We start from the raw sequence: 27,965 nt of genomic DNA on the forward strand, positions 1-27,965 counted from the left end.
GCTGGCTTACAGTTTCTCCTCGTTGAAACAGCCCAGGTGATTCTCACACCCCGATTCCTTCTCTTTGTTCGTGAGGCTTTTTCTAGGCGAGGGGGTAGATGCAGAGCCGTTGCCCTGGCAACGCCCCCGCCGCGTCAGCTGCTCTCGCGAGAACTGCCCGGCTGAGAGCTGCCTGGCCGCTCTGTTGTCTTGCGGATCCCTGAGTGAGGGAACCGACTGAAACCCCTCCGTACCTCGCGGTCAGTCGCTGCGGTTCTGGCTGGAGCAGCTCCGAAGCAGCGAACCTCGGCGATCAAGGGCTTCTTCCAGCTTTGCGCCCGTTTAAATCTCCCGCCGTTGCCCTGGCAACGCCCTGCCGCGTCAGCCGCTCTGGCGAGAGCTTCAGGATCTAATGTGGGCATCTTAATTAGATTTCTTGCCCAGAAACAAAAAAAAAATCCTCATCTTCTAATATGAAGTACTTAAATATCCTGTAAATTTTCTGGAGAGAAGGTTAACTGATCCACCTTCCATAAATCTGTGATTCACAGAATACCCGGGTTGGAAGGGACCTCAAGGATCATGTAGTTCCAACCCCCCTGCCTAGCAGGGCCACCAAACATACACATTCAGATCAGGTTGCCCAGGACCCCGTCCAACCTGGCCTTGAACACGAACAAGGACGGGGCATCCACAACCTCCCTGGGCAGCCCGTTCCAGGGCCTAACCACTCTCCTTGTAAAGAACTTCCCCCTAACATCCAACCTAAATTCTGTCCTTATTTATAGAGATACTTTATGGGAACCTGTAGAAAACGCTAAACATTTGAATTACCTCTGATGCTTATATGACATCTGATGATATATGATTTTTAGTGTATCTTAATTTGCATATTACGCTCAAGTAGAAGGCTTGTAAATCCTTGAAGAAGCTTTTTTAATTCCTCGTGCAGCTCAGTTGTCGCGTGACAAAAAAGTATTTCTGTCTCCTGATAAAAAGCACAGTTAACAGTTAGCCATCAGTATGTTGAGATTCATCTGGTTCAAAACTTTTCAACGCCTTTTGGGATTGATAAAGAAATTGCAGGAGTCTTTACTTAACAAAAATGGAGGGCATCACTGTGTATCAATCATTACTCCTTTTTTCATTTCCTTAAACACCTCTAGCATTGCCAAAGTTCAGCTGACACATGTTCACATAAGACTAGCAGTGGCTTTTTTTTTTATGTATTTTTTTTTAGAGTGGTTTTCATCTACTGGTCTGTTGTGAATGCTGGATATTAGTGTATATTCTGTTGTTCTCTACAGAATTCTGTGAATTCTTTCAATCGTTTCTAAATAAAATTGATGTCAGGAGATTATAACTTCTATCTGAACTGACTTAATGTGTTATTTAGTTTTATATTCAATTATACCAGTAGGTTTCTCCACATCAGCTAGTTTCCTAACCTCCCACTTTAAGCAATCAAGACTAAGTGCAGCTCCCAGCACACAGAAATAAACTTATGTGTAAATTTGAGATATGCTGTTATCGTGTTGCCCAGTTCCCTGCAGATTTTCTGGAAGGATTCCTTTGTAAATTCAGTGCTATATTTAATGGCCATGTGTTGATTCCTAGACACCATATGGCATCTCAAATGGTGCTAAATACTTGATTTTTTTTTTCTTTTTTTTTTTTTTTTTCTGTATTTCATTTACCCTTTTTATGAGATAGGGATTTCAATGCTGAGTTGTATCAGAAAAATATAAACTTGAGAATGTGAGAAAGATTGAGAATAATTTAAAGTCATTTTTATGTAACTTAAGTAAAAATAAGTATATTTAAAAATGAGTAACTTCTCAGACCACAAAAGAGGAAGTTTCAGACAAGCTGTATGGATAATCTCCATATTCCTCTATTAGCTTAGCACTGTAGGAGCGATTGTCAACTTTATAACACCTAGTACAGGGATAACATGTCCTAATTTATCTATGTTTTGTTTATAGATCTTGATATTTTGTTGTAAAAGTAACTTTTTTTTTTTTTTTTTTTAATTAAGAGTACATGATCCCAAGGGATCCCATTTGTTCTTTTTGTGTGTGTATGTTTAGTCATCCTCTTTGGAATCATTTTTATATTTCCTTTTGATAAATTTAAACTAATTTGGATGCTAGGAAATTATGATTTTCATTTGAAAATATTAACATGTGCAGTGAAAGCTGTACAAGTAAGTACAAGAGCAATGGATCAAATAGTAGTGGTGTACCTCATCCCATTGTCCAGTTTAGACTCAGATTTACAGCTTTTTTTTGTTTGTTTGGTTGGTTTGGTTGGTTTGTTTTTCTTTTTTTCTTTTTTGTTTTATTGTACAAATAGACTGCATTAGAATAACTTGCATGGATCTCAGCAATGAAAAGCAGGCACAGCTTCCAGCAAAGATTCACTGTCAATTTAGGCATCTACTTAATCTGCCAAGACTTGCCAAAGTACTTAACACCCATCTGTGTAGTAATTTTAAAGAAAATGAATGGCAGCTAAGTACTTTTAAAAATCTATTAGTGTGTTTTATGTTTCCAAGCGGAGTTGCATATTTATGACCACTTCTTTGAAATCTCATTTTGAGTACATTCTTAGACATTTATTTCTCTTAGACCATCCTCTATTTTCATCTAGGAGTATGCATGTAATGATTACAGTGCTATTCAACCCTTGCTGTGTATAACGATCACTGTTATTTTACTCTCTACTAATTTTTTTTCCTCATGAGTAGCAATAGCAGCAAAAATCCAGTAGCACTATATTTTTAAGTGATTTTGTGGAGTTTATAATGTGCCAGACTCTATTTTGTCCTAATGAAGGCATCAAAGAAATTGGAGTTTTATCACAAAATTAATTAAAAAAAAAAAAAAAAAAGTTTATGCAGACTTCAAGTCTTATTTTCTAGTCACTTCACCAGCTCTGTTGACCATCTCTGCACGTTGTGGAGCAACTCAATATCCTTCATATAATGAGGGGACCAAAACTGAATACAGTACTTCAGTTGTGGCCAGACCATTGTAACAGTATATTGCCTTCTTTGTGGTAAGTGCACACTGTTAGCCCGTCTTCAACTTAGTGCTCACAAGGGCTGCCAGGGGCCCTTCTGCCAGGCTGCTTTCCAGCTGGATTGCCTCCAGCAGGAGCTAGTGTCTGAGGTTGTTTCTTTCCAAGTGCAGGACTCGGCTCTTCATGATGAACTTCACAAGACTCTAAGAGGCCATGTTTCCAACCGGTCACTATCTCTCTGGATGGCAACATCGATGTCTGGTATGTCATCCACTTCCCCAGTTTTGTATCATCAGCAAACTTGCTGAAGGTATACTGTGCCAAATCATCTATATCAGAAACAATTTCTGTGAATTAGTGTAGAGGTACCTAAGCTAGCTTATCAGGACAGTAGCAGTGTGAGAGTGTACTCTAAGAAAAACTAAATTATTCCTCCCTAAGTCAATTTCTGCCGTTAGCTAATGTTGTAGATCATATCTTTAAAGATGGTGCAGACATAATTCTTTGAAAGCAATGAAATCAAGAATCAATCCTTATTTTCAGCAATAGGTAACAGCTAGTAGTTTTCAAAGCAGAAATCAATGTTATTCTTGATGTCAGTTGAAAACCATTACTTACAGAATCATAGAATCATAGAATTGGTCAGGTTGGAAAAGACTTCAAAGATCATCAAGTCCAACCACGACCTAACCATACAATGCTAACAGCCCTCTGCTAATTCATGTCCCTGAGCACCACATCTAAATGGATTTTAAACACATTCAGGGATGGTGACTCAACCACCACCCTGGGGAGCCTATTCCAGTGCTTAACAACCCTTTCTGTAAAGAAGTTTTTCCTGATATACAACCTAAACTTACCCTGGTACAACTTAAGGCCATTTCCCCTCATCCTGTCACCTCTCACCAGTGAGAAGAGACCAACCCCACTCTCGCTGTAAGCGCCTTTCAGGTATTGGAAGAAAGCATTAAGGTCTCCCCTCAGCCTCCTTTTCTTCAGATTAAACAGCCCCAGTTCCTTCAGTTGCTCCTCGTAGGGCATATTCTCCAGTCGCTTCACAAGCCTTGTTGCCCTTCTTTGGATCTGCTCCAGCACCTCAATGTCCTTTCTGTACTCAGGTGCCCAAAACTGAATACAGTACTCGATGTGAGGCCTCAACAATGTCGAATACAGGGGCAGGATGACTTCCCTAGTCCTGCTCTCCACACCATTCCTGATACAAGCCAGGATGCCATTGGCCTTCTTGGCCACCTGGGCACACTGCTGGCTCATATTGAGCAGAATGTCCTTCAGTACACCAAGGTTCCTTTCCATTCAGGCAGCTTTTCAGCCACTTCTCCCCAGGACTGTTGGGTTGCCTGGCATTGCTGTGACCAAAATGCAGGACCTGACACTTGGCCCTATTGAAACTCATACAGTTAACTTGGCCCATTGATCCAGTCCCTCCAGGTCCCCTCTGTACTGCCTTTCTCTCCTCAGGCAGATCAACACTCCCTCCCAACTTGATGTCATCTGCACACCTCCTGAGGGTGCACTCAATCCCCTCATCAAGATCATTAATAAAGATTTTAAATAGAAGCGGTCCCAGTACTAAGCCCTGGGAGACACCACATGTGACCAGCCACCAACTGGATTTACCTCCATTGACCGTAATTCTTTGATCCAGGCCATCCAGACAGTACCCAGCGGAGCGTATGCCCATCCAAACTGTGGGCAGCCAGCTTCTCCATGAAGGTGTTGTGGGGGGCAGTATCAAAGGCCTTACTGAAGTCCAGGTAGACCACATCGACAGCCTTACCTTCATCCACTAAGCAGGTCACCTTGTCATAGAATAAAACCAGGTTTGTCAGACAGGATCTGCCATTTGTAAACCCATGCTGACTGGTTGTGATCCCCTCATTGACCTTTTACTGGTCCATGATGCCTCCCAAGATTATCTGTTTCAAGTTCCATCTGTTCCATTTCCCCAGCACCGAGGTGAGACTGATAGGTCTGCAGTTACCAGGATCATCTTTCTGGCCCTTTTTGAAGATGGGCATCACATTTGCCAGTCTCCAGTCTGCTGGGACATTTTTAGTTAGCCAGGACTGCTGAAGAATGATGGGCTGGCTTGGCAACCATACCCGCTAACTCTCAGCACTCTAGGGTGCAGTCCATGCAGCTCCATGAACTTATGAGCATCCAGCTTTCGGAGCAGGTCCAAAGCCATCTCATTGTGGATTACGCAAGGCCTATTCTGTTCCCCATCCCAATCTACCAGCACAGGGGGCTGTGTTCCCAGGGAGTAACAAGTCTTACTATTGAAGACTGAGGCAAAGAAGGCATTAAGTCCCTCAGCCTTTTCCTGTTCCTTGGTCTCCAAGTTGCCCTTGGCATCCAACAAGGGATCGAGATTCTCCCTAGAACCTCCTCTTGCTGTTGATGTATTTATAGAAATATTTATTCCTTTACCTTAGTGGCCAAGTTCAGTTCTAGCTGGAGTTTAGCTTTTCTGAAGGGCTTTTTCTCCCTTCATAGCTTCACCTGTAATCATCATAAGTAGCTTTCCCACTCTTCCAGAGACCATAAACTTTCCTTTTGCTCTTGAGATCCAGTCAGAGATCTCTGTTCAGCTAGTCCAGCCTCCTTGCCCGTCAGCTCATTTTCCGTGACTTGGGGATGGTCAGCTCCTGTACCTTTAAAATTACTTCCTTAAAGTATTCCAGCCATTCTGGGCTTCCATGCTCTCCAAAACTACCTCCCAAGGGACCTTCTCAACCATGGTCCTAAACAGGTTAAAGTCTGCCCTTCCAAAGTCCAAGGTGGTCTCTGGTTCAGCAAGCATTGAGAAATATAGCATCTCATGATCACTGTGCCCCAGACCGCCTCCAACCTTTACATCCCCTATAAGACCTTCTCTGTTAGCAAACAGCAGATCCAGGATTTTGATTCCCTCGTTGGCTCCCTCACCAGCTGTGTCAGGAAGTTATCTCCTACACGTTCTAAGAACCACTTGGAGTGTTCGCTATCTGGTGTATTATAAATCCAGCAGGTGTCTGTAAAGTTCAAGTCCCCCACAAGAACAATGGGGAGAGACTTCGAGATCTCCTTCAACTGTCTCTAAAGTGTCTTGTCCACCTCTTTATCCTGGTTAGGTGGCCTGTGGCAAACTCCCATGATAATATCAGTTTTATTGGCCTTCACTTTTATTCTGACCCGTAAGCTCTCAATCCTGTCATCACCATCATTAATTTCCATACATTCACAGTCTTTCTTAACATAGACGGCTACACCACCATCCTTCCTGCCTTGCCCATTTCTTTTGAAAAGTTGGTAGCCATCCATCACAGGACTCCAGCTGTGCAAGTCATTCCACCATGTTTCCATGATGACAACTATATCATAACTTTCCGACTGCACAATGGCCTCCAACTCCTCCTGTTTATTACCCACACTGCGTGCATTAGTGTAAAAGCACCCGAACTGGGCCTCCTTTTGAGTGGCAGTAGTCCTAACACCCTCATGACCATACTCAGGTGTTTCCACAGACACCAACCTCAAATGAAACTTTGTGTTATTCCTTCACGAGAAGGGTGAGCTGTCCTCCTCCTTCACCAAGAGGACTGTGGGATATTACTAGGACAGCTCTCTTCTATAGGAACTGGGATGTTACATACAGACTCCATTCTAGTGACCCCAGTTACATCTCACCCCCCTTCGTACCTAGTTTAAAGCTATGTCAATGAATCTTCCCAACTCCCGCCTCAAGACTCCTTTCCACCAGTGGGAGAAGCTACTCCTGTCAGTTGCCAGCAGGTCTGGTCTCGTGCAAACAAAGCAGAGGTCAAAAAACCCAAACTCCTGCTTGGCACACCACGCTAATAGACAGGTGTTAATCGGTTGGCCCATCATATTTAGTCCTTCATCATTCCCTATAACTAGAGGGATAGAGGAGAACATAGCTTGTGCTCCCAAAACCTTTACCTGTAGCCCCAAGGCTCTGAAGTCCTTTTTCATAGTCTTTAGGGAAGTTCTTCCTGTATCATTGCTGTCTACCTGAAAGAACAATAGGAGATAGTAATCCATGGGCCGAACTAGGGAAAGAAGTTTCTTCCTTACGTCTTTAACCTGGGGCTTCTGGGAGGCAATAGACCTCCCTGTGAAGAGGGTCTGGTCTACATATTGGCCCTTCTGCTTCCTTCAGCAGAGTCACCAATGACACTGACACATTGTTTTTCTTTGGCCGATAAGGTTTTAATGCTGAGTGAGGTCTGGTTAGACTTTGGTAACACCACCAACAGGGGAGAACCATCATCACCACCATTGTCCAATTGTCCCTGCAGAGCACTGTACCTGTTCTCCAGGAGAAGCTGGGGAGGCAGAGGAACCTCTGGGAGGATGTACCTACATTGCTGAGCAGGGACCTTTTACCACTGCCCCATATCCCCCAGTTCTTCACTGTTGTTGATATGGGGAGGAGAGGACACAGGGCTCACTACAGCAGGAACACCTGCATGCTGTTTCCCCTCTGTCACCTGTTCGCAAGGTGGCAGGGGGGACATATTCCACGTGGAGCCTCAGCCGTGTGCCAAGATCTTGGGGCCAGTAGGGTTTGGCACCACCAACCAATCTCCCTCTCACATTCCTTTATGCTCCTCAGCCTCTCCACCTCCGTCTTCAGGTCAACCACAAGGCTGAGTAAGTCATTTAGCTGCCCATATCTTACACAAGTGTCATTTCCCTCATCTAGCTCTGCAAAGGCCAGGCTCTGGCACTCACTGCAGTCTGAGACCTTTGCAACAGCATCTTGTTTCAGGACCTCAGTTTGGCTCTCCACATTTTTCTTAGCAGCAGCCTTCCTTTCATGTGTGCATGGGACCTCTGTGTGGGTCTCCACATTTTTCCTGGCAGTAGCCTTCTGCTGGAGTGCAGCCATGACAAATCAGCAGACTCACCAGCACTATTCGGGTAGCCTTAATGGGGTGTGACTGATCAGCCCTGCCCTGCTGCCGGTAGTGCTGGCACCGCCCTCATCCTGTTCCCAGCCCGTTAACAGGTGCCCCCGCACTTATTGCTCTCTTCACAGAGATAATGGTCCTCCTCACTTTGTAGTCCCGTGAATGGGCGGCTTTCTCTTTCTCTGTATTTCAACAGCCCACGTGCTCCACACACCCTGACGGCTCCTCTCCGTCCCTGAGGCTTTTTCTAGGCAGGGGGCGTGGATGCAGAGCCATTGCCCTGGCAACGCCCACTTCCCGTCAGCCGCTCTCGCGAGAGCTGCCAGGCTGCTCTGTTATCTCGGGGTTCCCTGGATGGAGGAGCCTCTCAAAGCCGCCCTGTACCTCGCGGTCACTCGCTGCGGTTCTGGCCGGGACAGCTCTGAAACCTTGGCCATCAAGAAAGTAAAAGAGGAGAAAAGGGATCACATTCATGGGAAAAAGAAACTAAAACAGCTGACGTTTTCCTAAATTGAATAGCATTTGAATCATTAACAAATCAGATCGATAAGTAAATTGTTCAAATTAGTGTCCATTTCAAAGACATACTCAATTGTGGCATTTAGTCTGTCAAGAGTCAGTGTGTGTGTGCCAAAAGCTGTGAACATATTTAAGAACTAAGATAAAAGTAAAGTTTGAAGAGTGTGTTAAGAGATAATAAGGAACCACTTAAAATAATGTGGAGATTTCAATAAATGGGCTCATTAAATCATAAGCATTGAGGAAATACTAATGTTGAGAAAGTAGTTTTAACACCATATTTTAATTACTTATCACAAATGCTATCAGTGAATATTCCAATCCCATTACTCAATTCATTCAAGAGATGGGAGAAAATAATAAGTTTTTTTCATTTGTATATGATATGCAAAGCCTCAGAGAATGTGTGTTTGTTTATCTAATATATTCATTTTGGTAACACAATCTTAGTTTAAGGAAAACAAACTTCAGTTTTGAAGTGGGTGGAGGACTGGAAGGACGTGTGATTGCAATTGTACGGTAGAAAGACAGCTTAGGCATTCTTCTGAGTATGAAATTATTTTTAAATGTGTGAGGAAGAGGTTGGAAGTAAGAGTCAAACACTGAACATATTTTCAGGGAGTTCATTGCCAAAAATACCAGCTTAGTAGGTGTTAGAGTTTAGTTAGAGATTAAACAAAATCGTTTATTTCAAAATTCAGTCCAATAGCATTCACTGTTATCACTATGCAACAGATCTCTTCGCAATATGTTATCACTTACAGACATATGAATATGTGCTGTGTCTAGGCAGTAGATTACAGTTAGATTACTTGTAATAGAAATGGTTAGAATTATATTTCAAGAGTGATCAGCTCTAGACTTTCTTAAAATCCTCAAATGTGCAGTAAAATAGGCCCTTTGAGAAAACATACAAACTTGAAGAATTTCTTACTATTATTGAATACTGAACACATTAATGTAAAACACATGAAGAGTTTAGTACACAAGCAACACAAATTCCTAATTTTGTTTACTGAATATTTGTATTACCATAGAAAAATGCTTAGAAATAATCCCTGGCCGAAACCTGATTTAATTTATCAGTAACTAAACATGAATAAGATGGAAAGAATTCCAATGAGATCCAGAGTGTTCAATGAACTTAAAGAAAATTGTCAAAGACAAAACAAAATGGAACATGCTAAATTACAGATAATAATAATTCCAAATACTTTTTTTCCTTCAAAAAAAATGTTGTTCTTGGGACTGTTAAATAATAAAAAAGGATAAATGTAAGCTTCTTTTAAAATTTCAATACAAGGCCTCTTTAAAAAAAAATAATAAATCCAAAACCACAGTCAAATTAGTAAAGCAGGTGATTATGTAGGATTTAGCTCAATTTATTCAAATTCATGCAAAACAGAAAGGTTATGAATTAATACTACTAAAGTTCAGTTGGATAAAATGGGATTTAGAGATGAACTTTAAGTTTTAGCTGCATATATGATCAGTTTGTAAGCTTGTGACCTCTATAATTAGGAGTCCAGAAAAGATAACAATTTTTGTGGTTTTTTTGTTTGTTTGTTTGTTTTTGTTTTTGTTTTTGTTTTTTTTAAGTTAAAGGAGAGAATGGGAGAAAGTTTCTGTTTCAGTCTGTATTAGTGAAAAGCTAACTGCAAATCAAGTTTTGAATGAAGAAAATATATCTTAGAAATAATTTGTAGTAAAGGAAGATGTGTTCATTCCATTTTTTAAGCATACAAACACTTTCATGCTAGAACTATGCGATAAGGGTTTTTAAGTTTGGTAAGAAATGGCAAAAAAAAAGATTAAAAAAAAATACTAGAGGCAAGAAAACTAGGCTGTAGTTTTCTGTAGGAAAAGAAACAAAAATTGATCTACAAAACATAAGGCAAAAATAAAGCCAAAATATCACATTGATATGTAGGGAGTATTTGATTTTGATTACTTCAGTCTGAAAGACAAATTAACTTGTAAGCTATTTTCTTTTCTAATATTGTTTTTCTTTTTTGTTGTTTGTGTAGTATTATTTAAGATAAGCATTGTTTTCAGATTTTGAGTTAGAGATTGTAAAAAAGCAATTTGATTTGTCACCAAAAACTCATTTATGGATCTTATTGAGCCTTACAAAGAATTTTATATGTTGACTTCTGTTACTGTGTATGTCAGAGAGATAGATTGTATCTTCTTATAATGCCTGTTAAAGAGTCAGCAAAAATGTGAAAAATATAAATGACTTCAAAAATTCCTCTATGTAAAGATTAATATATAAATAATTATAAATATATAATAACAGATACATTTTTTTTCATTCTAGTAATAAGTGCTAAGTCAGGATTTTTGCTGTTTTATATTCATTTTTTGAATTTTCAGTAAAGTTTTCATACTATACATTGCAGCGCTAAGTAGGTACAGTGATTTGGGATAACACTATAGTGAGATTTGAGAGCCATCTGGAATGTGTTAGTCTATATTAAAAATTAGGACTCTGCAAAAGAAAATCAAATTGATTTGAACAAAGCATTCAGAACTTTCAGAAAAAAAGTAAAACCTTTGGTTATGCTGTTTTATCTCTCAATTTTATTGGACTTTTGTTAAACATAAACTCAGACTACCATCACTTCTGTCAGAAAATTAGTTTAAGTGGTTTATTTCCTAGATCGAGAAAAGTAGCATTCATTACTCAATATATATTTTTTAAGAGGATTTATAATAATATAGAGTCACAATACATTTGAAACCATGCCTTTTTTCACTGATTTAAACCTTCTTAGTGAGATTAACATTCAAATTATTTACCGTCAATTTTATTTAAGTTTTTAACTATGGGTGATAGGTATTCAATAATTGTAGACTAAGCCAAAGATCTTGTTCATATCATCAATCATTTTAATTCCAGAGAAGACATGGATGTATTCATTCAGGCAGAATCCCAAATTAAATGAAGCATAACAAAAGGTAGTCATACAGAAATAGATCTATTCAGTATGCTGTTAATGATATTAGCTCAGTATACTGTTGTTTCTAGCTGTAAGATCAAGTTTAACTGGAAATAATTAAGGTTGACCTCAGGCTGTTCTCGGAAAAAGAAATAGCAAAATTATTTAAAATCATTTCAGAGTTGTCCTGAAAAACATCCTATCTCCAAGATCAATTAACCTATATTAAAAATGAAATAAAAACTGCTAATCAGTTGCCAGGTGTGGAACCAATGTTCAGATCAGTCAAGGAAATGTGCATAAATATTAGGAAAAGTGAGCATTTCTTCAAACTGTTAAGATGAATCAAACAAATGCAAGTAATTAATTCATTGTTTTGTTCATCTGATATGTTCATAAGTTTCTAAAGAAGAATAAGGAGCTTAAACGTTATTAAAAATTAGTCTTTATAACCAGAGATTATGTATTGAAGTAGCTCAGAGATGTTTCCTTTTATAGAAAAAGCCAGTATTTTCACAGAATCACAGAATTGTAGGGGTTGGAAGGGACCTCCAGAGATCATCGAGTCCAACTCCCCTGCCAAAGCAGGTTCCCTACTCCAGGTCACACAGGTAGGCATCCAGGCAGGTCTTGAACATCTCCAGAGAAGGAGACTCCACCACCTCCCTGGGCAGCCTGTTCCAGTGCTCCGTCACCCTCACTGTAAAGAAGTTCTTGCGCACATTTGTGCGGAACTTCCTATGCTGCAGTTTCCAGCCGTTTCCCCTTGTCCTGTCTCCACTCACCAGTGAAAACAGTCCGGCCTCGCCATTCTGCCCCCCACACCTTAGATATTTATAGACCTGGATCAGGTCCCCTCTCAGTTGTCTTTTCTCAAGGCTGAACAGACCCAGTTCACTCAGCCTTTCTTCATAGGAGAGATGCTCCAGGCCCTTCACCATCTTTGTGGCCCTCCGCTGGACTCTTTCCAAGAGATCCCTGTCTTTTTTGTACTGGGGAGCCCAGAACTGGACGCAGTACTCCAGATGAGGCCTTACCAGGGCAGAGTAGAGGGGGAGGATCACCTCCCTTGACCTGCTGGCCACGCTCTTTTTAATACACCCCAGTAAGCCATTGGCCTTTTTGGCCACGAGGGCACACTGCTGGCTCATGGCCAACCTGTCATTCACCAGACACCCAGGTCCTTCTCCGCAGAGCTCCTCTCCAGCAGCTCATCTCCCAACCTGTACCAGTGAAGGTACATATGGAACTTAATTCTTTAATGCTTACAGTTGAGCATAAACTACCTAACTGACATTTCTGAAAATAGGTAAAAGGTACAGTTTTAATCAGGATTTTAAATTTAATTAAGTTGATTTAAAGTTTAATTAATTTTAATTAAGTGGAAATCTGCAGTTACAACAATTTACAGGCATTTCTATCATTTGCCTAAAATACTTTCATGTAAACTTTTGTATCAATTGAAATGCTTTCATATATAAACCAATACAATGACATAGGAATAATTACTTATTTTTCTTCTAGTTTCAAACAGATAAGAAAGTATTGTAATAAGCATTACTGTCTAGAGCTGCATATTCTTATCGGTTAAAGCAGCATAAATGTAGTAAGGCTTTGAAAATGGGCTGACAATTTTGTTTAAGAAAAGTTCTAAATTAATATTTCTATACTTTCCAAGAATTCATGCAAATCATTTATTTGTTTTTCCTTATAATCTGTACAACGAACAGTTGTGATGTTTCCTTCAGAAACCTCAGTTTGTTCCCAATGGCTCCATTATTATGATCATCAATAATGATCAGCCATATCTAATCTGCATATGGAAGAAAGCATATAAAAGAGTGATGCTGGCTGATCAAATATCTGTTTAGAAGATCATTCAGTATATAAACTTATCATGCCTGCTTCAGATTTTTGTTTCATATGGTAATGTGTTTCTGTGATTCAAGGATGTTAAGTGACTTCAGAAACATTTTGGCTCAAGAAAGAGAATTGTGAGCTTTGTTAAAATTGTGTCATATAAATCTGCATTTCATTTACTCTCAGTTGATTTAAAGGATTTAAACTTTTGTTCTTATGTTACAATTCTTAATACTATTAAGATAAGTCTAATCCTGTGTTCTGTATGACACTGGAATGTGTATTACTGAAAGCACAAGACTTTTTTACAGGGAAGATAAATCTAGACACTGGAAGAATTTTTACAGAATAGACAGTAATGTTTTGCCTACAATAAAATGAACGTATTTGAGTACTGAATTTACTTCTTCTCAGAGTATAGCAAAGTTATGTGTTGTTAAGGACAATTTAAAGTGATGGATCAAACTAAACAGATATAGACATATGCAGAGAATCACCTTGAATGATGCTTTGCCCTTTTGGCAGCAATTATCACTTGGAAATAGAAGATAACATCTTACAAGTGGCAAAAGAAAAGAGTTTGTTAGATTTGAGGTTGGAGAGAGTGAGGTGTGGAGTGGGAAACATGAAATGGAATTAAGAACTTTTCATTGACCAGACTTTGAGATGTATTATGGAAGTAAAATGATCAAGTAAGGTACTACTGCCAAGTAATGGACAATTGGATAGTGTAACATTCAAAAACTTCTTTGTTATTGTCATATTCATTACCTCAAGAAAAGAACTTTAAAACAAGGAAATTTAATGAAGACCAAAATGTAATTAAGAAAATACTCCACAGCCTGTTAAAATGTCTCTGATAGGATGAACAGTTGAACTGTGTTATCTTAAAGACTGACAACATAAATCAATAGAATCATAATTTATACTGTCCAGAAAACAATGTTCTATCTAAGTGGGAGTTGACCCACTGTTTCACAGCCTCTAAATGGCATTGTTGCTAGGAATGTGTTGCCCATGTAATCCATCTTTCAGAAGGTGCCAAATCTGGACTACATGGTGGCTGTGGTAGAATGGCATAGCCAAGATTGTCAGTGTGTTCCATGTTCTTCAAACTGGTGTAGGGCATAGCATAAAATTGCTGGGATTGGAAGCGACCTGAAGGACCCCTGAGTACTTCTCAGCAGGTTGTTCTCAAGGAGATCTTCTCCCAGTCTGCATACATATCTGGGAATACACCAACTCAAATGCAAAACCTTGCACTTCGCTTTGTTGAACCTAATTAAGTTCACATGGCCCGAGCTTTCAAATTTGTCATGGTCCCTCTGGATGGCATTCCTTCCTTTTGCTGTATCAACAGCATTGTCGTGTTGCAAGAGAAAGGTTGTCATCTTCTGTGGCCTAATTCTGGAAGCTTGAGCCTCCAGCTTAGTCAGCTTTATGATGTAGTAGTCAGAATTGATGATTCATTCTAGTTCCAGGAAATCCAGAAAGATCTCCCATTTTTCTATCCCAAAAGACAGTGCACATCACATTACTAGCTGAGGGCTGCTTTTTGAACTTTTTCATTGATGGGGAATTCATGCATTGTAACTCCAGAGACTCCTGATTGACTCCAGCTCACCATGATGATACCATGTCTCACTGCCTGTAATGATGCCAGGAAACTTTTATCTTCATCTTTTATTGGTTCAGTAGGTCCTGACAAACTTGGATGCAGTGTTCTTTCTGTTCTAGTATGAGCATTCATGGTACCCACCTGACACAAACTTTGCAATGTTCTGACATTGCCATCGTTTCCAATGCACTGAAGCTGATATTCAGCTCCATATATAGTTCCCTGATCGTAATCCATTGATATGTGTGAATGAGCTGATCGCCATAATCCTCATTTTGTGGTGTGACATTTTGGATGGTCATTCAAAATGAACCTTGTCTTTCATTTGTGACATTGGTGTTCCCACCAACCTCACCACCTCATTGTTCTCACATCCACTGTTTGGTCTCCATACACATTTAGCAAGCATAAATGAATGTAACTGAATGCCATTTTCTCCACATGAAGAATTACAGACCTTTGTTTCATTTGTACTTCAGTGTCAGACTGCCCCTTTGATGCCACCTGTTTCATGTTAGCAAAATTCAATGGCATATTTGTGGGAAGATTCAACTTCCACTTTTCAACACCTGCCTCTGACATAGTGGGCCAACATCATAAAATATAAGGCATTACTTTTGGATCAGCACTTGCATACTTATTACAGGAAGAAGAAAAAATTATGATTACATAGCTTATTAAGAATATGAAAAAGTGTTGCTCATATACAGGAAGAGATAAGAAAATGTTTTTTGTTTTGTTTTGTTTTTTAATGAATGAAAAGAAAAAAGCAATGGCTACTTTCTATCAACTTCTGCAATTATTTTACATTCATATCTCTGCAATCTATGCGTGAATTAGTGATAAGGATTTACTGATACCTTGATGATGCTGCAGATCTGTGTTTTTAGATAGTGCTATGAGTTTTAGTTCCTATTTCTTCCATATTATTACAGTATTCCTGCTATAAATATTGTTGTCTTTCCCAGTTCTTCAATGTCTTGGATGCTAATAGACCCATTTCACCCTCAAGGTGGGACAGATTTGTATTCTCTCCAAAACCTTGTAGACTCTTCCAAGAGTAGGGCACAGGGTAAGGAACAGTGAATATTTCTTTCCCAGGTGGATGGCATCTTCATTTTCCCTAGGAGCTACAGAATTTCATTCTAGATATCAACGGTTCTATGGAAGAGGATAGGACCAATCCTTTCTCTTAGATGGTGATTTCTGTAGAATATGTGAGTTTTCCCTTGACATTATTCAAGGAAACTATCAAATCACCTGGATAATAATTGAAAGTCAGTGGCATAAAAGATGGGTTAAGGGAATTTTTTCAGGGACAGGAGAAGTAGAACTGCTTCTCCAGGAAAGAAGCCGGGATCCAAAGATGATAGCAAGCCAGGTAGGGCAAAGCCCAGAGCATTACAAGTGCAGTTCCACAGCGTGCCTACTGTCAGTCCCAGTGTCAGTCACTGAACCAATATAAAACTCCTGCTTCTGTACACATTAGACTTACCTTTCATTTTGGAGGGACTTGGTTACTTTTCACTCCAGATCTCAAAATGAATTTGATTTCCTGAAATGAAGCAAGCCAGCTCTCTTAGCATTGTTTTGAAGATAAATTAGAAATACAGCTGGGAAGGGACATTTTTTTTTTTTAATTTTTTTTTTTAAACTGGGAAAAATAAGTACAGTGAAAGTTATTAAAATTTCTCAGAATACCATCAGTTTGAAAAATTCTAGCCATGTTCCAAAGCATTGTAATTTAACACTGCTGGAGTATCACCAACATGGTTGTTGTAAGAAGAGCTCTGTGAATTTCAGTGTTAGTAAAACCAGATCTTCACTTGATATTAGATATAAGTCCCTCTTAATTAAGAATGTCATAGCTATGAAATAGTAAGCTCAACGTAGTATGGTTTCCAGGGAAACAGCCTTATTAATAGAATTTGCTGATCACGTGCATCCTGATTACATAACTATATATTGATTATTTTGTTGTAATATGGAAAGATAACTATGGAGTAGAAAAACAGAGAAGAATATTGAAAGAGACAAGATAAACCAGTAGGCTTTATAGGATTCCTTTATTTTTTCTAAGCAGTAGCTTTAATTTCAACTTTATTTTTTTTAATTTTATATTAAATTAACAGGATTTTACTCAGAAATCCGGTGATTATCACAAATTAGCCAATGTGGCAGATTGAGTGCATTGAAGGAAAGGAATTAGAATTTTTCTGAAACTTGGTTTTCTCATATCTGCACTGTTGAAAAGAGAGCATAAGATATATTATCCCATCATCACAAGACTTACTTTTTCTTTATTTTTAACAAAAAATGATTTTTATAATTTTATGAATTGAGTGAAAGCTTTTTTTTTAATGTAATTTTATTTTGAGGCAAATAAACACAGGTTTCTGTCTGTTTTTTTTTTAAGTTTTACTTAGAAATGGCTTCTCATTTCTAGGATGAATTTCTTTACGAGAAAGCAAAAGAGGCACAGCCTTTGTTTGTGTCTGGTGCATGAGACCTCAGTCTTTTGTGACCAAACAGCGGCAACTGATTATCACTCCTATGAAACACCTGTAATTCAATTGGAAGATCTCATAGGGATAAATATTTATTTTAAGAGCTTGAGCACAGACTGAGATGACAAACTATAGAAATAGCTGTCTGTCAGGAAGTCACCAAATAGAATTGTTGATCTTTCATCTTTACTAATACAATAGACTTGCCTTTAAAAAAAAAATCAAAAATTGTTGTCAGCATTAATTCCCTTAAGCATTAGAAAGGTATAGGCATAGGTAACAACATACTATCTCAAATTTCTTCTGGGGAAATTAATAATTTGATTTCTTAGCTTTGTCGTGCCTGTATTGTGATGAAGTAGATGTTGACAGAATGTAGTTTTTGCTTGAATAGTGGTACATGCATGTTAAAACATTGCAAGAGAAGACTTCATCCTATTTAGAACTTTGAACGTGACTTGTCTTCAGATCTTTTATTTTTCATCTACTGAGTACTGTGCTGAGGACTTCCAAAGGAAAAGAATCACAAAAATAATGTATTAAGAATCTTAATATTATGAATTGTAAATTAATGTTATGAAATATAGCTACTAACAGTGTTAACTAGCATACTTCAATATTCTTAGTTAGCATCATGAGCTACATACTGTCATAGTTTAACTCTGGTAGGGAGCTCAGCCCTACAAAGCCTTTTGCATACACCCCTCTCAGTGGGATGGAAGACAGTCAGAAAGCTAAAAGTGCAAGGTACTAGGCAAAGAAAAAGCTGCACATGCTGGCAAATCAAAAGAAGGAATTCATTCAGTATGTTCCATCAGCAGACAGGTGTTCAGCCACTTCCAGGAAAACAGAGCTTGTGACGCATAACAGTTGATTGGGAAGACAAATGCCATAATACTAAGCATCCCTCTTCCGCCTTTTTTTCCCCAGTGTTATTTTCCTGAGCATGATGTCATATGGAATTGAATATCTTTTCCACTTTCTTGTGTGCTCCCATCCTCCTCACTGGCAGAAAAGTCTTGACGCTGCATAAGCACTGCTCAGCAGTAGCTAAAACACTGGAACATTCTTTTCATCCTAAACCAAAAAGGCAGCACTGTACCAGCTACTACAAAAAACAAAAACAACCAAAAAAAACAGATACAATTACATAATTTATATAATAAAATAATGTCTAAAACACCTTTGTGAGAATTGATTTTTTGACATAGTAAGAAAAAGTTATCTCAAAAATGAAAGTGTAATTTAGAATCAATTTTCTCGTAGTATAACTTAGATTAAGAAATACAGTAAAAAAATCCAGTTATTACTATTTTTGACCTAGCCATAGATCAAGAATATTAAATGTAAAAATATACAGCACTGCATAAATATATAAACTGTATTTTATCTAAACCCATTACAGTAATATGAAAACACTCATCTGCTGTGAGGGAAGAGAATAAAATATTGATATTTAAGCTAATGAGGTTAAATGTGAACATATGATATATTCAATAATACAAGTTCAAGAAATATCTCAGACTGGTACACATTTTAATGCACTTCCTGATAAAATTTTAATGACTGCCATTTTTATCAAAAGCAGCAGAATTTGGGACATGGTCATTTTCTTGTGGAAAAAGAAAATAAATGTTAAGAATGTTTTAATGTGCAATTTATTCATGTGCAATTTCTTTGCAAGCATTTATATCAAGCTGTTGACTTTGGTCACCTACAATTGCCTTATTTAAATATGCTGCCCACAAGGAACAAAAATATCTTCTGTTTTCTGCATACATCTATTTCTCTTTTGTCTATGCCTTGTATTATTTTAATAAGAAAGAGGACAACCTAGCACCTTGAATCTCCATCCACTCATATTACAGATACATGCATACATTGCTTTAGCCTGACTATAGTATTAGTATTTATTTAGTGATTTTTTTTTTTCCAAAAGGATTTTTTTTCTCATCTGAAATCAGACACATGCAAGGAGTTTTCCTTCTTTGTAACTGAAGTTCAGTTCATGATTGGCACCTAAAATCGGAAGCAGCAGTCTGCTGTTTACATGTACCAGCTAGTAATGTTTTAGGTATCACAGAACATATTACCTGCCAAAAGCTGACAGACTGATAAAGGAAAATCACACTTTATTCATCAGCAATTGAAGTCCAGATGAAGCAGCTGACAGTCCTTAAAATAAATCTAGCTGCCTGTGTTTAGATAATGGCATTGTAATTTGCATATGTTTGTATATTTGTGGAGGGGACTGAATATTCCTGCTTCTCAGCCATCAGCTGCACTCCAAAAACATTGGGAGTCCTAAATAAATGTTGTACAAGATCTTCCAGACGGTACAGGTGTGGTGCCATATGTAATTAAAACCTGCTTTAATTTGTTATAAGCAGCAGATTATAGGGATCATCATCTAGAAGTAGAACTCAATTGTTTAAATATGGTCATTGAGAGTTTGATCCAATTCTGGATGCCTTAGGGCATCTGATATAAGGATCTGGTGGTTGTGATGCAGAATTTGCGTAACAGTTAGAGTTTTCTGGACTGCTATCAGTAAGATCCTGAAATTATTCAGAAAGGTGCAGACCTCAGGAGATCTCTAGTCAAAATGCTAGCTCAAGCAGGGTCAGCTATGAGGTTAGTCCAGGCTGCTTAATCCAGTGGTATCTTGAAAGTCTCAAGGGTGTTTTATAACATCTCAGATGCCACTGGATATGTCTGTACAGGCAATTGATTTGAATACTTAACACAAATTGTAGCCTTATTTCATATAAATATAATTTTTTTCAGCTGTATTCACGGACCATCTGTATGTAGTAACCTGTTATAGCTTTTATGCCAATGAAGAAGATAGACACATTATGGAAACACAGTATCATAGAAACACCATGGTTGGAAAAGAAGATCCAACTATCCACCTATCACCAATATTTCCCACTAAACCACATCCCTCAGTACAACAACTAAACGTTTGCTGAACACCTCCAGGGACAGTGACTCCACCACCTTCCTGGGCAGCTTGTTCCAGCATCTGACCACTCTCTTTCTAATGTCCAACCTTAATCTCTCCTGGCACAACTTGAGGCCGTTCCCTCTAGTCTTACTGCTAGAGACGTGGGAGAAGAGGCTGACTCACACTTCACCACAACCTCCCTTTAGGAAGTTGTAGAGAGTGATAACATCACCCTTGAGCCTCCTCATCTCCAGACTGAACAATCCCAGCTCCCTCAGCCATTCCCCATAAGATTTGTGCTCCAGACCCCTCACCAGCTTCGTTGCCCCTCTCTTAACATGCTCCAGGGCTTCGTTGTCTTTCTTGTAGTGAGGGGCCCAAAACTGAACACAGTACTCAAGATGTGCACTCATCAGGGCTGAGTACAGAGGGATGAATCATCTCCCTGCTCCTGCTGGCTACACTTCTGATACAAGACATTTCTGATACCACTGGCCTTCTTGGCCACCTGGACACACTGCTTGTTCATGTTCAGCCAAGCATTGATCAACACCCCCAGGTCTGCTTTTTCTACATAGTCTTCCAGCCACTCAGCCCCAAGCCTGTAGCACTGCCCGAGGTTGTTGTGGCCAAAGTACAGCATCTGGCACTTGGTCTTGTTGAACTTCATCCCATTGGCCTCAGCTCATCTATCCAGCCTGTCCAGATACCTCTGTAAGGCCTTTCTACCCTCAGGTAGATCAACATTTCCTGTAATGAGGGTGCACTCAATTCCTTCATTCAGGTCATTGGTAAAGGTATTGAATAGGACAGGTCCCAGTACCAACCCACAGGGACCACCACTCATGAGCCATCGTCAGCTGGATTGAACTCCATTCAGCACCACTCTCTGGGCCCAGCCATCCAGCCAGTTCTTTACCCAGCAAAGAGTGTACCTGTCACAGAATCACAGAATCACAGAATCACAGAATTGTAGGGGTTGGAAGGGACCTCCAGAGATCATCGAGTCCAACCCCCCTGCCAAACCAGGTTCCCTACAGTAGGTCGCACAGGTAGGCATCCAGGCAGGTCTTGAACATCTCCAGAGAAGGAGACTCCACCACTTCCCTGGGCTGCCTGTTCCAGTGCTCCGTCACCCTCACTGTCCAAGCCATAGACTGCCAGCTTCTCTGGGAGAATACTGTAGGAATATTCATGCTGTCTAGGCCTGATCTCTTACTTGTTCCACACATGCTGTTTGATTTCCCTCAAGATGATCTGCTCCATCATCTAGATTATTAATCCTTAATTTTGCCAGTAATGCAGGAAATCAATAAATTCAAAACTTGTAGAATAAAGTTTTGTTTCTTTGTTTGTAGGTGTTTTTATTATTATTATTAGTTATATATGTTATATATGTTATTATTTTGTAAAGGATGTATTATGAAATACTGCACAATGTTTTTATATGGAAATGTTGTGTAACTGCATGTTCAGGATACTTGTAGAGATGCCTTCTCATCTTTTCAATGTTACGTTGGGAACCTACAGCTCCTGGAGGCTGAAGCATACAAGAAAATATTTTATTTCCTTCAATGTTTTCAGTTAAGCAGTCTTAAGGGATGTTAGGATAACCTCAGTTAAATATTGATTTTTTTTCATGTCCTTTAAACAAACAAGCAAACAAACAAATAATCAATCCCACAAAAGACTATGTTCTGTATTAAAACGATAAACACATTACATCAGTTTTGTGATCTAGGCATTTTTTATTAATTATCTTGTCATCCACAGATCCTGGCTGACCTAGAAAACCATGCACTTTTTAAGGATGACCTAGAATGCCAGAAACTTATTCTGGAAGCCATGAAATATCACCTTTTACCAGAGAGAAGAACTCTCATGCAAAGTCCAAGAACTAAACCTAGAAAATCTACAGTTGGGACACTTTATGCTGTTGGAGGAATGGATAACAGCAAAGGTATTAAATGATATTTGTTACCTTATAAAAGCTATATTTTGTGTTTGCTTTATTAGAAAATAGTGAAATAACTTTCTATTATTTGTTTAGGGTGGAGAAGGAGCATACGTAAGTCAGTGTAGAATTGCTGCCAAAATCCAAGTCAGGAAAAATGACAATAGTTTTGGTCCAATTAAGATCTACTTACACTTAAAGAAAAATGTAATGTTGTTAGAGAACTGAAACTGAGTTTTGAGTTCATTCTCTGCTCAAAATTACTGTGATTTCCAAGAATTTAAACGAAGTATCTGTAGCAACATTCATTTACCTTACTTTTAGTTTTATAAAAATTCTCTTTCATTTCTGTTTTGTGGGAGAGATAATAAATAAATAAATAAAAAAAAGAATCAATAAACTAGAACTCATATGTTGACATAAAACTATTTGCAAAGAAAATGAAAAGGATAATAATTACAACAAATGAACATGTATCTCAATGTATATAACAAGTGATGAGAAAGCAATTTCTCATTTCCCCCCCATTGATGCCAAGTAGTCTCCTTAACAGCTGAAGAGAGTGAAATGAATTGCCACCTCCTTCAAAACTCCTGCATGATCTAATATGGTACAAAATACCCCCATAGCCCAGCTTAATTTAGCTGTCCTAATTCTGTTCCATCACATCTCCTTGGGCATGTAGAGGAACTCTTGTGTCATTGCCTGGAATAACAAATGAGCACCTGGTGAAGGGGATGGCTGACCTAGGAAGTATAGGTTCAAACAATTGAGCTGTGCTGCTCACCTGACCAGAAGGAGTGGACCTTGGGTCTTCTCCTCCCACTCCTCACCCACCCTTGCTGGGCTCATTCTTGGGTTAACCTCATTAAAGGCTGGTCCTGGGAAAGAAGGTATGTTCTACAGACAGAGATTCTGTCAACAGTTGGATGAGTCAGCTTTTTATTTTATTTTATTTTATTTTAATTGGTTCCCAGTTATACTTTGCTTGGCATTGCAAACAACTTGTCAGAAATAGTTTTGATGCTCTGCAGGGTAAACAGGGCTAGAAAATGGCTTTGTTGAGAATGGCCTTGGCTCTATACAACGCCACAATTATAAATGTTGGTGTGTTATCAGCATTGTTTTCTCCTAGAACCAAAACATACCACCATGCCAGATGTTCTGAAGAAAACAATTTTATCCCAATTGAAATTAAGGCAAATCTTATGCATGAATAATACTTTTCAGGTGCAAAAAGTTATTAGTCAGTCAGAGGAAAAGACTGGACAAAAAGCTTTAACTGGGTTCTCACTTTCTCAGCATCTGAAGAGGGGTTCAATTATGCTATTAACTGCTTTTAAAAAAGTAAGAAGTGATAGAAATGTTATCAAATATTTTTTGTGGGTAGTTATGATTAAGAAGGCTAGTCCACTGATTTTTTTGACTGAAGTAAGATATTTGAGGTAAAAGCTGCCTGTCTAGTAAGCCTATATTTTTGGGGAGGTTTTCATTATTAATTTGTCTTGAAATTCAGTAACAATTCCACAGTATCCTACAGTTCCTATGAATATTCAGACTGAAGAATATACCTTCAGAAGCCAGAGTTCTACTGTAAAAGAATGTTCTCTAATAAATAAATAAATAAATAAATAAATAAAATGCATGCAATGAAATTAAATCTTCATACAGATCTGTGTTTAGGGTTAGTTCTTGAAGTTGTTTTGCTGCATAGTAGGTATCAGGGTAGTATCTTTTTCAAAAGAAATTTTTCCCACAGAATTACAGCATCAGGAGAGCTGTATGTGCCTGTGTAGCATCTGCAAAGGAGGGTGTTACAGCTTATGTAACATGTTCCTAATAACTCTGCAGCCATTTTGCACTGGCTTGCATCTGTTCAGTTCATCCCATGTGATGCTGCCATATCCAGGGCTATTTGGGCACTATGAGGCTTGATTCTCAAATCAGTTCAGCAAATCTGAGTGCTGGTTGCATGTTTTGAAGAATTACTGTGAATTAGTACAGTGCACCTCAGTCTTCAGGTCATGAGATGATGCAGATGTTGCATTATCTTTCCTCATTAATTAGTATTTTCTCCACAACTTTCTCCAAAGAAATGCTGACATGGATTACTGTTACTTGCAATGGTGTATTTTTAATGCTTTTTGATGTTTGTTACCAGATATAAAATGTTACATGTAAGATGGAGGTGAGCTAAGCAAATTATCAGTTTAAGAGCTTGTATATAAAGCAGTGGGTAACTGCTGGTATTGTGAAAGTATTTCAAGGTTATGTGACCCACTTCATAAAAGTAGCCTACCATGCTAAAGCAACTTTGTTTTGCAATCTCTTCTATAATTATTCTCCTTTCCATAGAAGAAGTGATAATTAAACTCCAGCAGACAGTGACTGGAATTATGCCTGACATGAAAAGTTAATGTAGCATAGTACTAACTGGATAGAATGAAATGGAGCAAGGTTAGATCATTCAATAATTTTAATTCCCAACTTGTGAAAACCTCATTTAAATGTCTTTTCACCCATTTTTGTTTACTTATTCATTTGATTTAAAAGACACATATAATCTGTTTCTTTGTTTCTTATATGGGCTGTATTAGTAGAACGAGAGGAAGGTGTAAGGAAGGTGTGATTCCAGATACATGCTTCTGATAATACTCTGTTCCCCTTACCCATTCATTTAGTCACATTAACTTCTGTAACTTAAATTAGCAGGATTTATTCACCTAGTAGTAGACAAAAGATGTCCAGATGCACATAAAAAGGAGAGTGTTAGGCTGTAATAAATGAGTAAATGCATGAAGTGATATTTGTCAATTTCTGAGAATGCAAAAACACTGACATTGGTCTTGCAATCCCAAACAGAACAAAGCTGTGTGGTAGAACATAGTCTTTACAGTCTATCCTAGGAAATGCATTTTAAAATTACAATAGGAGAAATATATTTAGACAGCTAGAGGAGATTTGTATAAACAATTAGACAGTGTTATGTTGGTGACAGACTATGAATGATCTCTACTGAAATATTTCAACCTGTCAATACTAAGGAAAAGGAGTATCCTTTGAAAAACAAAGCAGAAAAAAAAAGATCCCAGAAGACTGGTATATAATATTTTTGGGAATCGAAGTCCTAGATTATTGTATGATTTGTTGAATCATACAATCTTTAAGTAAATACCCATACAGTCTTTAAGTAAATAAGTAAATGAAGGAGAAAATACAAGGAAATAATGAAAAATTACATAAGCAAAAAACCTCTTCCAGGAAGATGACATCTCATTAACAGAGGACAGAGTTCATTTACTGATTATTAAATATGTATTTATGCTTTAGTCTTGTGATTAAACATAAAATATATCTGGAACATTACTTTGATACTATGTGAAGTGCATCATCGGTCTATCAAACCTTAGAGATTTTGTCATGATTATTTAGGGCTGCCTAGAAAGATCATTACTTTCACTACAACAATAAGAAAAAGTGAAGCTTTTGAAATGTGAAATTTTGAGGTCTTCAGTCACTTCTGCTTAACTTCCTATGTTGCATATTTTTCCTTTTTTTTTGTATTAGTTCTCAGTCACTTGTAATAATCTTTTTTCTTTAAAAATGTTTTATCAAATGTGCTTTATTTCTTATGTAATATTTATTATAACTACATGAAATTGCTCTTTTCTCTAGTGAACTTCTAAAATGCTCTTTTCTCTCTTTTGTTGTGTTTTTGTTATGTTTTTTGTTTTTTTGTCATCATTTTTTATAAAGACTTCTTGCAGAACGCTTTCCTTGAACCTCATTTATTTTAATTGTAAATTTTTCATTCTCATATAGGCATGTTTTAAATACTGAAAGAGGTATTGTCCAACCTACTGACATTCTTAATCTTTTAGGAGTCTGCTGGAAGTACTGAAAATTGAGGCAGAAATAATGAAAGCATCTAGGTTTTCCTCTTAGTTAATTATTCTTGGTCTCTCTAAGAAGTGTGCCTGAGATGCTGAGATGGTTTTGTAGCATTTTGTATGCAGCTTATAGCATTTTTCAGGTTTGGAATTTACTACAAACCATGTTGCCATCACATATATAAACAATATTCATGAGAAATTTTGTGTACATAGCGATATGGAGAAAGCATTTTAGATTTGATATTAGGTAGGAAATATTTCTTCACTTAAAGGATTGTGAAGGCTTGAAACAGGCTCCCCAGGGAACTTAGCCAACATCCCTGGAAATATTTAAAAGATGTCAAGATTTGGTCCTTAAGAACACGGTTTAGTGGTAGACAGTGCTAGGTTGTCTCGCTCCAATTTATAGGAGGGAGAGGAGGTTCTTTTATTATCTGTATACCCGGCGTGAGATTAAGAAGCAACAGTTCAAATGTTGGTCCGACCAGTTTATTATAAATCTTAATCAGGGAAATGGAGAAGGGGAGGACGGACACTATTATGAATTAGGGTAATGGGGAAGGGAAGGAGGGCGATAGAAAAGATAGAAAAGAAGAAGCAAGGGGTCTTTATAGGCAGCAAGAGGGACATAGTCACCACCATGGATCCAGCGTGGTTCGTTGTTCAGTCTTTGATCTTCAGTAGCGGTGGGTCGTCAGGCAGAGTTGTTCTGTTGACAACGACGATGACGACACGGAATGACGACCATGGTGATGATGGCCCCTTTTCAATAGTTTCAGAGTGGTCGAGTCAGCTGTCTTTAGAGTGACAGCTCAAATCCAAAGTGGTTGAGTCAGCTCTCCTTTGAGTGGCAGCTTCTGGCTCTGGGATCTCAGCAGAAACTCCTTTGTTCCCATCTTCCTGGCCTTGCCAGCAGATAAGAGGGAGCAGGGGTGCCCATCTGCATCCTGTTTCTCACAGAACACAATGGTATCGTTCCCCAATTTTCCCACACCTAGCTGGAGCTGTTTAGTCACAGGCCAGATCTTCCGCCAGTAAACACTCCTGAGCATTCTCATCCGCTCTTCTACAGAGCAAGCAGCTCTGGGGGAAGGGGCTTTCAAATGTTCCCAAAGCGATATCGATTGTCACACGGTTAGCACCCATTAGTTGCCTCCTCAACAAATCATTCAGAGTCTTATCACAAGAAATACCTCAGGAAGCAAGCTTTGAGCCAAAAAACAAAGAAGGATTCTCACATAGGTTAATGGTTGGACCTGATGATCTTAGAGCTCTTTTCCAACTAAATGATTCTATGTATCTAAACACTCCAGGAGTTGATGCTGAGACCCCACTAGCCCCTGCAGCTGCCACCATGAGCCATGTCACCCGCACCCAACCTGGCTTCAGCAGGTAGTAGTACTCTGTTCCCTCTCCAAGGTCTCACCAAAAGTTGGTACTGAGCCCTTGGGATGGGGATGGGAAACAAAATTATTGAAGCATTTTTATTTTTTTTTAATTATTATTATTATGCCCCTAAGTGCTATATCCACATATTTTTAAGTATCTTTACACTGGTCTTTTAACAGTTGCATTAAGTTGCCTATTCAAAAGTATGCTCTGGAAGAGTAAAAACCTTATATTTTGTAACTGTAGCTTATGTAAGGGTGCATAGGAACACTAAATTTAAGATTAGTATTCCCTGCTGAAAACTGGAAGATGTTAGCAACATAGTGCAGAAAATGAATCTGAAATATTAATTACCCTGCTGAAACAGTATTTCAGATATTGCCTTTATTTCGC

General features: G+C 38.5%; 1 protein-coding gene across 1 annotated transcript in view; it reads left to right on the top strand.

Moving 5' to 3' along the window:
* KLHL1 (kelch like family member 1) overlaps window positions 1-27,965 on the top strand; it is a 221,030-nt gene that overhangs the window by 146,000 nt on the left and 47,065 nt on the right. Inside the window, exon 6 of the mRNA XM_048934404.1 lies at window positions 22,110-22,296. Within this exon, the coding sequence (XP_048790361.1) occupies window positions 22,110-22,296 (187 nt within the window). The remainder of the gene's footprint in view (window positions 1-22,109; window positions 22,297-27,965) is intronic.

This window comes from Lagopus muta, chromosome 1 (genome assembly GCF_023343835.1).
Source record: "Lagopus muta isolate bLagMut1 chromosome 1, bLagMut1 primary, whole genome shotgun sequence".
NCBI lineage: Eukaryota > Metazoa > Chordata > Aves > Galliformes > Phasianidae > Lagopus > Lagopus muta.